The sequence below is a fragment of the Panthera leo genome, chromosome E3, assembly GCF_018350215.1.
Source record: "Panthera leo isolate Ple1 chromosome E3, P.leo_Ple1_pat1.1, whole genome shotgun sequence".
Lineage (NCBI taxonomy): Eukaryota > Metazoa > Chordata > Mammalia > Carnivora > Felidae > Panthera > Panthera leo.
The window spans coordinates 1,113,098-1,127,175 of NC_056694.1; the positions used below are offsets into that span (position 1 = coordinate 1,113,098).

At 71.5% G+C, this 14,078-nt stretch overlaps 1 protein-coding gene across 1 annotated transcript in view; it reads right to left on the bottom strand.

The window, feature by feature from the left end:
* Positions 1-1,327: 1,327 nt before the first annotated feature.
* Positions 1,328-14,078, bottom strand: part of INTS1 (integrator complex subunit 1) — a 28,934-nt gene continuing 16,183 nt past the window's right edge. The window contains exons 25-47 of the mRNA XM_042921852.1: positions 13,940-14,051; positions 12,899-13,060; positions 12,069-12,215; positions 11,638-11,736; positions 11,266-11,390; positions 10,357-10,611; positions 9,690-9,849; positions 9,286-9,426; positions 8,889-9,054; positions 8,647-8,770; positions 7,851-7,981; positions 7,254-7,341; positions 6,950-7,176; positions 6,734-6,857; positions 5,865-5,998; positions 5,287-5,479; positions 4,529-4,656; positions 4,052-4,164; positions 3,340-3,453; positions 2,360-2,430; positions 1,975-2,066; positions 1,714-1,823; positions 1,328-1,618 (exon numbers count right to left, since the gene is read on the bottom strand). Of these exons, the coding sequence (XP_042777786.1) occupies positions 1,503-1,618; positions 1,714-1,823; positions 1,975-2,066; positions 2,360-2,430; positions 3,340-3,453; positions 4,052-4,164; positions 4,529-4,656; positions 5,287-5,479; positions 5,865-5,998; positions 6,734-6,857; positions 6,950-7,176; positions 7,254-7,341; positions 7,851-7,981; positions 8,647-8,770; positions 8,889-9,054; positions 9,286-9,426; positions 9,690-9,849; positions 10,357-10,611; positions 11,266-11,390; positions 11,638-11,736; positions 12,069-12,215; positions 12,899-13,060; positions 13,940-14,051 (3,132 nt within the window). The 3' untranslated portion in view covers positions 1,328-1,502. The remainder of the gene's footprint in view (positions 1,619-1,713; positions 1,824-1,974; positions 2,067-2,359; positions 2,431-3,339; positions 3,454-4,051; positions 4,165-4,528; positions 4,657-5,286; positions 5,480-5,864; positions 5,999-6,733; positions 6,858-6,949; positions 7,177-7,253; positions 7,342-7,850; positions 7,982-8,646; positions 8,771-8,888; positions 9,055-9,285; positions 9,427-9,689; positions 9,850-10,356; positions 10,612-11,265; positions 11,391-11,637; positions 11,737-12,068; positions 12,216-12,898; positions 13,061-13,939; positions 14,052-14,078) is intronic.

Below are 14,078 nucleotides of genomic sequence, written 5' to 3' on the forward strand. Positions count from 1 at the left end.
CGGCCTGCCCGCCCACTCCCATGCGGGGACCCTCGGTCTTTGCCACGCTGGGGGACAAGGGTGGGATCTCGCGGCTGCTGGAGCCCCTGCCTCCCGCGCTTCTCCACCGGGAGGTTTCAGAACCCGCCGACGCTGCTGTTCCGTTGAGAGAACCAGGAGGCGAGGCAGCCCAGGCGGACAGGGGCCCAGGCTGCGCCCGGACCTGATCTCCCTCGGGGGCCTTGACCTTAGGCCCTGAGGTTGGTGAGACTGGGCAGCGAGGGGGCCCAGAGACTGCCCCCGAGAGCCTCCTCTGCCTCCTGGGATCCTTCGCACACCCTGGTGCCGCGGTTCTGACAGGGGAGAGTCCCACCCTCCTGCGGGGGCTCTGGGTCACATGCTGTTGACCGGGCTCTCTGGTCATGAGGGTCCCAGCAGCCGGAACGCCCGTCGTCTCCGGTCGGGGTGGGGGGAGGGGTGCCGCCTCGGAGGCCGCCCTTCTGGGGTCTCAGGGCTGCACTGGGTGGGGGCTGGGATGCTAACTTCCGGGAGCTTGGGACCAGGGAGGCTGGGGGCTGGGAGCAAGGGTTCCGGGAAGGGGCTCGGGAGAAGGGGCGGGACGCCAGCCTTCTCCACACCGGGAGGGGCACTGCCGCTGTCCGCTGGGTGAAGCGAGGCCAGGCTGGGGCACAGGGGCTTCCGGGGCAAGGAGGCGACTCTCCCACTCCCCAGGGCTAGTCTCCCTCCTGGGGCGGAGGTTCGGCCTGGACGTCTGCCTCCCGCCTCCTTGACCCCAGCCCAGCAGCTTTGGGGTCAGTTTGTTAGCCACGGCGCCCCCTGGTGGCCCCAGCGGAGCACAAGCGGGCAGGGGAGCCTGCTAGGGGGTGAGGGGTGGGGAGCCGGAGCCGGTAGGGGTAAGGCGGGGCGGTGTCTGTGCTGCTGAGAAGCATGAAGGGGGTGGGGCCGGCTTTATGGGGCGCTGCCCCTGCCCCTCAGCGCCCCTGGGGCCACGTTCTCGGGCAGGGCGCCCAGCCTAGCACCCACAGCTCCCCGGGGGGGGACACTCGCGGGTGGGGACGCTCTAGGCGGCTCGGCCGGCACCGGCTTCCAGCACTGGTGCCCTCAGCCAAGGGTCCTGGGCCTGCGGCCCCTCTGGGGAGCGAGGGGACCAGCCTCGGCCCAGGGGCTCCTACCCGACAGAAGTGCTCAGGGCCGGACAGGTGGAGCAGGACAGCAGGGAGCACGGGCTGTGGCAGGTGGGCCAGGGGGCGGGCGGGCTCCCCCTCCCCGCCCGGCTCAACCCGCAGGCGTCTCAAGGGAAGCGAGCACCAGGCAGCCGACACTCAGGTAATTCACAACGTTTTATTTAAATCCAGCCCCTCTCTGAGGCTCGCCGGGGCGGCGGCATCCTCCTGTGCGGGGCCGTGGGCTCTGGACGCTGCCCCTGCCGGACCCGGCGCTGGCTCGGCGCCCTCCCTGACCCGGAACCACCTGGCGGCCAGCAGACGGGCCCCCGCGCGGGCTCACATCACCGCCTCCATGTGCAGGATCCTCAGGGCCTCGGAGATCTGGACGCTGGTGTCCATCTGACCGTACATGCCCACCAGGAAGGCCCGGTGCAGCAACACGGCCGCGTGCTCTGTGGGCGGCACAGGACGGACGTCAGGGTCCCGACGGGCAGCGGGCTGTGGGAAGCAGAGCGCCCGCTTCCCCGTGGGCCGGGTCGGGACTCACCCTGGCAGAGGAGGGTGTATTCTGGCAGGTTCCTGAGGGCCGTCTGCACCACCTCAAAGTCCCGGCTGCCCAGGCAGTACATGAACGTGGGCAAGAAGTCCGCCGCGATGCTGCAAAGACACGCGCTCAGACAGACGCCTCCCCCCTGCGCCCAAGACCACCCTGGAGCCCGCGGCCAGGCCCCGGAGGGGTTAACTGACCCCCGAGAGTCTGGCCCGGGGCTCCCTCGGCCAGCAGGGTCAGGGCAGGCCCGGGGCTCACCTGGGGTTGTTCTGGATGGAGCGCAGGGCCAGGCCGAAGGCCAGGTGGCGACACGGCTCCTCGGCAGAGCTCATCAGCCGCTGTAGACTGGTCTGCAGGGGTGGGGGCGTGACAGGAGCTCGGACCGCCAGTCCCCAGGCTCTCGGCCATCGGCCTCAGGACAGCGACAGCAGCGAGGGTCGGCAGGGGACCCTGCTCCCCAAGCCCCCACCCCCACGGCCTCGTAACACGAGGTGGGAAGCGTCGGCCGGCCGGCCATAGGTTCCCAGAGCGAGGCTGGGCTCCCCGCTCCCTGGGAGCACCTGGGGCAGGGCCAGGCTCACACCCCCGTCCCCGCGGCGGCCCACTTCTGACAGAAGGCTGACCGGGCCCTCAGCTCCCTCACCGAGAAAAAGCCCAGAATCTCCGGTCTCCGCCGAGACATCTCATCTATGTCGCTCAGAACTTCCAACAGATCTAAGGTGGGCAGAGGGAGCACGTGAGGGCCAGGCCTCGGCTGCCGGACCCGGGCCGGGACCTCTGTGTGCCCACGCAGCCCAGAGGCAGGAGCCCCAGCCCGCACCGTCCCCCATCCCGCCTGCCGGGCAGGGGCCGAGCAAGGACACCACCAGGACCCTGGCCGGTCCCCGGTCTGGTCTCTGCACAGGTTCCAACAGAGAGAGCTGTGGTGTTCCAGACGCGGTGCAACCTATCGGAACGCTAGCACCAGTGCCCTCTGGAACCTTCCACACCACCCTTGGTGCCTGGTGAGCTTGGGAGGCCCCCAGCACCTCGGGGTGAAGAGCACCCGGCTCCCAGTTCCCTCAGGCCAACGACCCCACACTGTAGGCGCCGTTGACAAGGAAGCATCCAGAAGTACCGTGCCCCCGCCACCCCTGACCCTCGTCCGGCAGAGGGAGGAGGCCATGGATCTGCACTGGGACCGCCGTCCCCACTGCCCGTCGCCGGCCGTCCCGAGACACTCCTGCTGCCAGGTGGCGGCCAGCCCCTCACACCCCGCTCTGCTCCGGTCGGCTGATGCCCAGACACACACCCGCCCCACAGCGTGCCCGGGAGCCCAAGCCGCTGCGGCCGCCCAGCCCCTCTGCTCCCCGCCGGCCCGTCAGGCCTGCCCCCCGCGGGTGCCGCTCGGCTCCGGGGTCCCCGCTCTCCACCGCGTCCGCAGCCTGTGAGGCCGCCGGCAGGGGGGCCCATCCCTGCCTCAAGCCCCTGAGGAAAGAGCCCGGCTCCCCCCTCCGGCAAGGACCCCGTGCCTCTGGATGGCCGGGTGTCCCATCAGACCCAGGGCACCACGGGGCCACGATGGGTGCCCCCTGCCCGCCACAGGGCCGCCCCGGTCTGCAGGAGCCAGGCTCCCAAACTCACCCTCCACGGCCTGGCCCCGGGAGAGCCTCTTCATGTAGGGGGCCATCTCCGCTGCGGTCAGAGGGGTGGAGAGCGACACGCTGACCAGGGGCAGGGAGCCGGCCGAGCTCTCATCTGGAAGCCGGGAAGTCGGTGCCTTCAGGCCGGAAACAGAGCCACCCGGGCCGGGAGCACCCACCCGCCTGGAGGCGAGGCCTGCTGGCGCTCATCGCCATGGCTCCGGACCCTGCGCGTAAGCGGGGCCGTCCCTACCAAGCACCCGCGGAATCCCACGGGAGGGTGGAGGCTGCAGCCGCTGCCCCGGGGTGAGCACGCTGCCTGGGACACAGCGGGCACCCACTCAACGGGGGGCAGCGAGCCCACTGGGAGCTGCCCGGGAGACGGCACTTTCCGGCCCGACCCGCCACCTGCCACACCCAGTGCGGGTTTTCTCTGCACCTGCCTGAGCGTGACCTCGAGACTAGAGTGGCGACCCGCCCCGCCGCAGCCCTGGCACCCAGCGGGCGCCCAATAAAGGCATGCGCGGGCCCCACGGCAGAGGTTTCTACAAACTCCACCAAATGATTCGGCGAAATTGGGGGCAGCACGAGCGCTCAGAGCCCAGCGACGGACTCTGCCAGGGGCACGGGGCCCGCCCGCTCCCTCACAGCTGCCCCTGTACGCCCCGTAGCCCCAGCCCCTTCCCGGCAGCGCCCCTGCGGGGCCCACTCACCCTCGCCCTCCTCGTCCAGGCCCCGGTCGGCCCTGCCGTCCCTACTGGGCAGGCTCAGCCCTGCGAGGAGGGACTTGAGAGCCACCAGATCGCTGCTGTCGAAGGACAGGTCGCTGGGGAGGACACAGGTTCTCCGTGAGGAAGACGCCACGGGGGTGGGATGGGCGGGTGTGGGAGGAGGCAAGGAGCTTCCGGGAGCGGGTTCAGAACAGAAGTGGGACTCGGCCCGAGCCCTCACCCCCCACCCCCCACCCCCTCCCCACACCGGGCTCCAACCCTCAGGCAGCGTCCATTCCCGGCCACCACCCTGCCTCAGGGACCCCCCCCCCCCCCCCGTCCCCCCTGCCCCGACCCGAGCACTGACTGCCCTCCCACAGCCTTCCCTCCGGCTGGGCTGGACCCTCACCTGCCGGAGCCTGTGCAGGCCGGACAAACACACACACACACCCACACACACACACACAAACACACACTCACTGCAGCGCGTCCGCGTGTTTCTGCAGGAAGGACACGGCCGCCGGGGCGTTGCAGGTCACGTACTTGTGGGTGAAGTGCACGAACTTGTGGATGAAGGGCGCCAGGTGGCGGGACGACTTTCTGTAGCTCTGCAAAGCGGAAGCCGGGTGCTCACAGCTGCGGCGCCCCCACCCTGCCCGCCACACCTGCCCTGGAGGCCTCAGGACGGACCCCCAGACGCCAGCAACGCCACCGCCTGCCGGCCGCCACGCTAAAGTCTCCAAAACGGCCTTGCCGTTCGTGAACTGCCAGCGTGGACAGGCAGACGGCTAGCTGGAGCGTGAAAGCAGATGGACGACAGACCCCAGCAAGGCAGCAAGGCCGCAGAGAGGGCTGTGCTGAGCCCCGGCTGCAGAACACGAGCTGTGTCCCCAGGCGCACGAGAAGCAGGGAGCTGGTGCCCAGGGTGGGGGGCAGAAGCCACCGGGTAGGGGGCCCGGCCCTGCCCTTGCTGCGGTGATGCGGGCCAGCCCTGCCCTCCCACAGGCCCCAGGAAGCCCTCACCCGACAGCCTCAGGCGGAAGGGGACGGAGGCAGGTCAGGCCTGGCCAGGTTGTGAGGGCAGAAGCGGGCGGAGGGTGGTGGGAGCCGTGGGGGTGCCAGTGGGCAGAGGAGGAACAAGGGCACACGGGCCTGGCCCGGGGGAGCCCCACCGCCCCGGGGGGAGCCCCACCGCCCGGCGGTGAGAGGCAGGGGGCCCAAGCTGGCGGCAGACCCACCAGAAGCAGGCGGACGAAGGAGCGCAGACAGTCCCACAGCGCCCCCTGGTGCTCGCTCTGGAACACCTGCGGCTGCAGCAGCTCCAGGACCCCCAGCACGTGCAGGAAGAAGGTCAGGTGGTTCTGCTGCCGGAACTCCTGGAAGTTGAGGTGGGTGCGGCCGTGCAGGAGCGCGGCGATCATGGGCAGGTGCCTGGGGGCGACGAAGGGTGCTCGTGGGTGGCCGCTCGACCCCACAGGAAACCCGCCCGTCCGTCGGTGGCCTGGGCCACACCCGGGCCCACCCCTAACAAGCTCCGGGGCACGCCCTGAGGGGCCGAACTGGCCACCCTGACCGTCCCACTGGGTTCTAGGTCTACGACGTGCCGTGTGTCCCGACCCGGCCTCCGGGGCTGTGCCCGGGCCCTCCCAGCTCAGACTCGGCTCAGTCAGGAAGAAGCCAACGGCCGCCACTGGGCCACGAGGCCCGGCAGCTTCCAGATGCAGAGCCCGCTCTCAAACCACCCGAGCGCAGGCAGGACGCGAGGAGCCACCAGACGCCCTGCCGGGGCCCCCAGAGCGCAGCCGGGCGCCCGTACCTGAGCAGCAGGATGGGGTGGGCCACGGCCAGCTTCCGGCAGGCCATGTTAGCGTCGGCCACCCTGTTCTCTGACGACCTTGAGTCGCTGGTGTCTGCCAGGAGGGTGATGACGCGGTGGATGAGGCCGTCCAGCTGAGGGGATGGCGGGGTGAGGGCCAGGGGCCACCCGCAGAAGGCCCACACCCGGCCCCGGCCACGCAGCGGACCCGGGAAAGCTGTCCCCGTGCTTTCTGGGGCCACGTCAAACAGGCCGGAGCCAAAGCTTCCAGACAGCCTCGCACACGGAATTCAGTCACCCTCCACGTAAGACAGACACCCTCGGCTAAACGCCAAAGTGGTACGTTGAGATAAAAAAGCAACACGGTGCGTAAAACACGATCTCAACTCTGCAAAGCGACACGTACGAAAAAGCGAACGCAACAGGGTTAGAAAGAACCAATTTCCCTACGTTGTGCTGAAAACAGGGAAGGTGACAGATCCCACCACGGAGGCAGGGGCGGGAGGCCTCCCGGATGCCTGGGCCCCGGCCCCGTATCTGCCCAAGGCAGCGGAGGCAAGCACCGCACACGGGCCGTGCCGCGTGACGGTCCCCGGGCCCACGGTGGGCGGGGGGCATGAGCGGGCGGGTCCGGCCACGTGGCGGACGACCCCACGGCCAAGGAAGGAGCGAGCCATCCGCGCACGCCAAGCACACCCGCTTCTCGGGACCACGCGGAGTGCGAGGTGGCCCACGAGCAGCGTGCGTCGCCGCTCCACGGACAGAGGCTCCGGGGAGGGTCTCCGGGGGCCCGAAGGAGCGTCCCGCTCGAGGCAGGCTTTCAGCACTCACCGCCGCCGGGGCTCGCCCCCGCCCCCCGCCCCGCTCACCTTGCAGGTGCTGCTGCCCGTGGCGCCTCCACTGTGCAGCAGGGCCTCGGGCACGGGCGCCCGCAGCTCTGGCCACTGCAGGTACAGCTGCACCAGCAGGTCCCGGCAGCGCCTGCCCGGCACGCTGTAAGAGACCGAGGCGCGGCTGCTGGGCGCACGGGGCTCCGCGGGCGGCAGCCTCGGGGGCCGCGGCCGGGGAGGGGGGGGCCCGCTCACCTGTCGCCCCACTGCTGGATGCAGCCGGTCAGGTGCGCCGTCACCGTCCTGATGCTCGCGTCGTCCCCGCGACAGCAGCGGAGCAACAGGGGCAGCCGGGCCTGGAGCAGACTGCAGGCGGCGGCGTCCCCGTCCTGGCTTCTGGCCTCCGCCTCCGCCAGGATCAGCTCCGCCAGGCCGACGAGTTCCGGCGCCCGGACCCGCAGCGCCAGCTCCTCCCGCCGCTTCTGCAACCGGCGACCGCCCGTCAGCGCCAGGCCGGAGCGGAGGCGCTGGCGCGGGCCTCGCCCCACCCGACACCTACCTGAGGGGTGCGCTGGTCCCTTCCCTGCCAGATCCGCGGCACGTGGATGCAGGCCCACAGGAAGTCCAGCGACGCCGAAGGGTCGAACCTGCAAGGGCGCAGCAGCTCTGGCTCGGTTTCCAGGCGCAGAACGCAAACCACCGTCGCGACAAGAGAACGAAGGGCAGGACGTGACCGGCGGTGGAAGCTGTGCACCACGGACGTCTCTCCCGACGAGCTCTCTAGGTAAGGGCCACCCCGCCTCAGCTGACCTCCCCGCATCTCACACCAGCGGAACCAACGGCCCTGCCCACCCCCGGCACCTGGAACCCCTGCACGTGGCGTGGACGGACACCCTCCGAGGAGAGGACGTTCTGTTGGCCGTCTGCCCTGCTGGACGCCCGGGGCAGGGAAACTTGGACGGCGGGGGGAGGGTGTCTGTATCCCGAGGGTGGTGAGACCCACCGCAGGGCCCCCTTCCGGGTAAGAGCCCCAGGCACCCAAAGAAGCCAGGCGGGGCGGGGAGCACGGGATCAGATGTCCAGAGGCCCCTCAATGCCGCCCCCACGCTGCCTGGCCCTCAGGGGAGGGCGCGGGGGGGGGGGGGGGCACGCACACCTCTGCTCCCGGTTCTTGCCCAGCAGGATACGGATACACTGGTGCAACGTGGACCAGCTGGACTGGTGGGTGAGGAGGGCGAGCAGGTAGGGTCGGAAAGACGGCACCTGGGGGCCCGGATGACCTTTGCCCTGCGGAGGAAGGACACCTGGGCTGACCGGCCAGGCGTCCTCTGCCGAGTAGGGTCAGCAGACGACGCCCCACTCGAGCCGCCGGGCAGCAGAGGGAGGAGGCCGTTCCCAGCGAGACCCGGAGCCCCCGCCTGGGAGGCAGTCCCGGCCACGTGGGGTCCAGCCGGAGTCGCCACAGCCAGAACACGTGCTGGCCCGGACCAGCTTCCTGGGGACGGTGAGCGCGAACGGGAACGACAAAGCCCAAATCCCCATCTCCTGCTCCAGAACCTCAGAAGCTGGTCCAGAGACCGCCACGGGCCGCAGGAGCACCTCGGGAGGCTCGGGGACGGAGGAGGGTGTGATCACCGCTGAGACTCCCCGCCCCCGCCCCGCAAGGCCCCACAGCCTCCTTGGGGACCCATCCCGGGCGGGGGGCCGGGCTCCGCTCTCCATGAGGCTCGCCAGCGGTGCCTCCCGTCCCTGCACGAGGCCCTGGGCCACGCGCTGCCGGTCCCACTCTGGCCTGCCCGCCCCGGCAACCCGACCTGACCGCCGCAGTCACTGCTCACAGGGGACGGGGCACCCCCCCACCCCTGGCCGACGAGGGTCAGGCCTGGGCTTCCGCTGGGACCGAGGGAAAGCCGGTCCGTGCGGGGGCCGGCCCGGGTCCGTGCGCAGCCCACCTTGCTCCGGGAGAACAGCAGCCTCTGCTGTAGGTCGGGACAACTGCTGATCACCTCAGGGTCCAGCAGTTCCAGCCAGTCGACCAGGAGCCCGGAGCAGGGTCCCAGCTGCACGGTCTCCGGGCTGAAGGGAATGCGGGGCCGGGTCAGAGACGGCTGGCCTGGGGCGGGGGTGGGGGGAGGGGGGGAGAGGTGGGGGGTGGCGCGGGCAGGCCACAGCCCTCCCAGCGCCCCCAGCCCACCTGCAGCTGTCGGCCTCGGGCTCCCCCGGGGCCGGGGGCTCCTTCTCCTGCAGCAGCAGGGAGCTCAGCACGGCCACGGGCCTCCAGGTCGGGGACGCGGTGGCAAAGAGAGCAGCCAGCAGCTCCTCCAGGTGGGGCGACCCCGCCTCAATCAGGCCCCGGAGGACTGCGGGGGAGAGAGCGTGTCCCGCGTCACTCCAGCTCCGGGGACGGGCACCGGCGGGCCCCGGGCCACCTGACTCTGGGACAGACAGGCCAGGGCTATTCGGCCAGGGGAGGAGCCTTCCGGCAGACCGCCGTTCCTGGCCACAGGCCCCATTTGGGGGGCACCTAGGAGAGGGACCTCTGGGCTCGGCAGCCAGGCTGGGGGTCCTCGTGGCGCCCGGCCCCGAGTTACCTTTGCCGACAAGCTCGGGCTCCACACCACACTTCTCCCCCGACCTGAGGGTGGCGGCCACGGCCCGGACAGTGGAATTGACCACCTCCGAGTCCCCGCGGAACGCCAAGGCCTCGGCGAGGCGCAGGAGCCCGCTCCGTGCTGCAGGGAAGCGCGCGTGTGACCCGGGGTCTGGCGCGGGCCCCCGTCCCCGCTCCCCAGCCTGCCCGCCTCCCCGGCTCCCCCCCTCCACTTCCCGCTAAGGCTCCCGCTTTGTTCCCCACGGCCCCAGTCTTCCAATCCCTGGGCCACGTCCACGCTGACGCCCACGCAGGGCCCACACAGCCCAACGGCTGACACCCCCAAACGGACTGGGCCCTCCCCACTGCCCCCCGGGGGAGGGGCAGCAAGCCCGAGGCCCTCACCATCGCTGATCCTGCGGCGGGCCGAGTACTGGGCGGCGAACAGCTTGAGCTGGGCCTGCAGGGGTCCGCCCTCCCCGGCGGGGCCGTCCAGCCACTGCAGCATCTGCACGAGCACTTTGAGGAAGAGCGACGAGAAGCCGGTGTCCTGCGGCACACAGCGCTGTGGGGGGGGGGGGGGACCCGCAGCTCAGAGGCGGGACCTCCGACCCTTCCAAACCGCACAGCCGGCGAGCCATTCTCCCGTCTGCAACCGGCCCGGCTGCGGCTCGGGGAGGAAGAGGAAACGCCCCATGGGCGCACACACGAGTGACAGCACGCGTGGACGCGGGCAGATGAGCGAGTTCGGCAGGGTCACCGAGTCGGGGTGACAGACGCGGACCGGTAACCCCCCCCCCGCCCCCGGCTTACTGGGGCGCCTCCCCGAACAGACGTGGGGCTCTACGCCCGGCTCTGCAGCCGCCAGCTCCCTCCCTGCCCTGGGAAGCCGAGGACGAAGGCCCGCACAGGGACAGCGTGAGGGCAGCCGGTGGGCAAGGCCGGGGCCAGCTCTGCGGAAGGCCCGGGACTCAGGGTGGACTCAAGGCCGAGGCCCCGGGCCCCGGAACGCGTGCAGCAACCCTCCCGCGTGACTCCCCGCGGGCCAGGCCTCTGCCGCACACGCGCCCACCTGGTACTGGGAGATCTGGCGCAGCAGAGGGCAGGCGAGGAAGTGGTTCCGGTGCATGGACATCACCAGGGCCCCGCCGTGCGGGGAGCCGAGCAGGGTGGCGACGGCCTGCAGGAGGCGCACCGTGACGCCAGACAGCTCGGGGCTCCCCTGGCGGAGTTGCGCCAGCTCCTGGCCCAGGGCCTGCTGCAGCGCGAGGGCGACGGGGCGGGCACTGGAGCTCTGCCACCGCGGGCCCGGGCTCAGCGGGAAGATCTGGACAGAGGGAAGGGGGGAGCATCAGGGCAGGCCGGTGGGGGAGAGCGGAAGCAGCCGGCTCGAGAGAGCGAGCGCGTGTGCCTGCGCGCGCAGGAAGACGCGAGCCTTCCGCAGGAACGTCGCCATGCGGGGAGGCGAGAACACGGCACGGAGGCCCCGGGCTTGCGGGGCTCGCCGTGCACACACGTGTCCGCAACGGGGAAAGCCCTGGGGGCAGGAAGCACGACGGCGGCGGCGGCCAGGGAGCGAGCGCTCCCAGGACCGTTCCGAGCGCAGACGACGGTGCGCGGCCCTGGAGAGGCGTCCGCTCTGGTGGGCGAAATCGCACAGCACGAGCGATGCCCACGCGCAGCACGGCAACGCGGCCCTCAGAGCTCGGACCCCCGGAGCCAGTCTCAAGTGGAACACGCCAGACAACCCGCCTGAGGTAGGTTTTCCAGCTCCGTTCCGGCCGGGAAGCCAAGCGGCTGGGCTAGGGTCGTCTAGCGCCGGGGAGGGAGGCGCGACTCTGACCCGGGCGGCTGGCTCCGGGGAGCCCTCCCCATCTGGGTGTGGGCTCTGGGGTAGCGGCCCTCTCTCCGGGCGGGAGGAAGGATTGGGCAGCCCGGGGCGCCCCGCCTCTGGAGAGACCGTCCCAGGCGGTGGCGGTACCTGCAGGACTGTGCTGGCCAAGTCGTCCTCGGGGCCGAGCACCCGCACCTGGGTCACGGCCCGGGTCCGCCCCTGGCCCGAAGGCTGCTCCGGGCTGCTTTTGGGTTTCGGTGCCTCGGCGCTGTCTGCGCGGAAAGGGGAACGGGCTTCAGCGGATGACTCTTCCCAGCTGGCGTCCAGCGCGGGCCCGGCACCCGAGAGCGGGCCCTGCGGAGGGGCCCTCGCCCCCCACATCCCCTGCGCCCCCCCGCCTCACTCAGGCCTGCGGAGGCCCGGGAGGAGCAGGGCCTTCAGGCGGGATGTCGGATACCCGCCCGGGACGAGCCTGCCCCAGGTCCGCGTGCTGGGGTGTGGGTCGGGGTCGGGCAGTACCTCGTCGGGGAGGCAGGGAGGCCGTGAGCAGGGAATGGAAGGTCTGGCCTCCGGACGCTCCTCTCTCGTGCTGAACCTCCACCAGGTGAGCCATGTAATCTGGGAGCCAGCAGCCAGGTTACGTCCCCGCGCCCGCGGGAGCAAGCGCCTCCCCCCGCCCAACGCCCCGGCTTCCCAAGGCCCGAGCTTCCCAGAGCTGAGCCGCGGGACGTTTCACGAAGGGCCTGCTGGGGCCGAGTGCACCCCGCAGCGTCTCTCGCCTCCAACCCGGGCAGGCGCTGTCACCCGCGCCGTGCTGGGACAGGGCGGCTGGGCTCCAGGCCGGACCTCCTGCCGGGAGTACCGCCCCGCCCCGGAGCCGCCCCCTAATGCTCGGTCGGCCGGGGTGTGTCGCACACGGTTGTGGGGGGGGGGGTGTCCCTGGCTCTCACTCTTGTCCATGATGTTCTGCTCTAGCGTCTGGGGGTCGTGGGCCACCGCCTGGTCCAGGTACTGGAGCAGCTTGCTCATGCTGGACACAGGGATGCCGAAGGACTGCACGAACAGCAGCAGCTGCTGGGGCTCCAGGTCCTGCAAGGCTGAGAGGGACGCTCGCTCGGTGCCCCTCCTGCTCGGCACCCCGGCCCGCGGGGTCTTTCCTGAAGCCCCAGCCTCTCCCCACGAGGAGGCTCACCACCGGCTTCCGCAGCTCGCCACCCGGGGCACTGTGCCGGCCCTGCGCCCCCTCCCCTCACCCCTGAGCCCTCTACAACCATCCCTGGCTCCCTGCGGCCCCTTACAGCGTGTCCTTCCCTGCGCGTCACAGACTCGCCCCGCTACGCACTGAACCGCCTCCCAGGCTGCCCTCCACCTGCCCGGCGCTCCCTGCCAGACGCCGCGCTGGCCTCGTCTGTGGCCTCGTCTGGGAACAGCCTCTGGCAGGCCGCCCAGCCCCCACATCCTTCCAGAGCCAGCGCAGAGAACCCGGCCCTTCCCGCTCCCCTCGAAACCCCCGGGCCGCTTTCCCTCTGTCCTCTGGCACCGCCTGCTTCCAGAGAGGCCTTGGCCTCCCCGCCCGACTGTGAGGGGCTGGCGGCCAGGGGCAGCGTGGCGCCCGCCCCAAAGCCCAGCACAGCTCCAGCCACACCAGGAGCCCCGTGGGCACCCGCTGAGTGATGAACGCCCCGAGCCTTGGAGGCCAAGGCCTTCTCCCCGGCGCGCCACAGCGGGGGGCCGGGCCACCCCGGCGACAGACCCCCGGGCCCGGCCGGCCCGCCCGTACCCGCGTCCACCAGGCGAGGAACCTCGGAGCGGATCATGCGCAGCTTGAGCCAGTCGGGCAGCAGCAGCGCCTCCTCCGACGTGTCCACCAGGAAGGCCGTGGGCAGAGGCTGCTTCTCCGGGAACCAGATGTCCAGCAGCGCCTGGAACTCGCCGTCCCCGGCTTCGGGAGAGACGACGTGGCGAGCAGCGTGACGGTTCGGCAGGGCCACCCCGAGCTCCGCGGTGAGACCTCTCCCCCCGCCCCCCGCCAGGGCAGGAGGCCAGGGCCGGAAGAGCCCCAAGTGGGAACGGAGGCTGCGGAGGGACGGGAGGGGCGGCCTGCGCGCCGTGCCCGCCCCTCCTTGGTCTAACCCCACGATCTCCGCGACCCCGTTCCAGCTGAGGGCACGGGCTGTACCACGAGGCCGGCCGGTCTGCCGCAGGGGGCTGTGTGAGACTCGGCCGGCGCTGTCCCTGGGCTCCCGCCCCCCTCCCGCCCCCAGGCCCCGCGGACGCCCCTGGGCTGACACAGGGCCAGCCTCCCTTCCCTGCCCAAGGCTCACACACTCCTGCCCTCCTGACAGGGGCCGCCTTCCCAGCAGAGCCCACACGGCACTGACCCCAGCAAGGGGCCCCGTCCCCGCCCTCCACGCCCACACGCGATGACGCGCCAGAACAGTCCGCGGAAGCTGGCCGGAACCGCGGGCTTCCCTGGCTGGGCCGCGAAGGCCTGGACACACAGACGGGCATCACGTCCTGATGACGCAAGGCCACGGGCCGGGGTGGCGAGGACGCGCCAGGGATCCGGGCTTCTTAATCCGAGGGGCTCGACAGCTCAGGAGACCTCCCGCCACGCGGGGGCTCCGGAGCGCTCTCCCCGAAACTCTGGGTCAGCGAGACGGTCCCGTCTTCACCCTGCGGGGACCCCCGCCCAGAGCCCCCGGCGGGGGCAGCGGTGTTCCCCCCCACCTCTGCGCGGCCCTGCCCGGCGGGGCTGGGGCTCAGGGGCACGAGGAGCAAGGCAGGGAGGCCGGGAGCCGCCCCCCCGCAGGCCACTCACCGCGGGGCGGCCCCAGCGTCAGGAGTATGACCATGGCGTGGACCACCAGGATGTGCATCGTGGCCGTCTCCCCGCCGGTCCAGCGCAGGAAGACCTGGTCCTGTGACTCCGACTGCAGGAGAGGAGGCGGCTGGCTGGG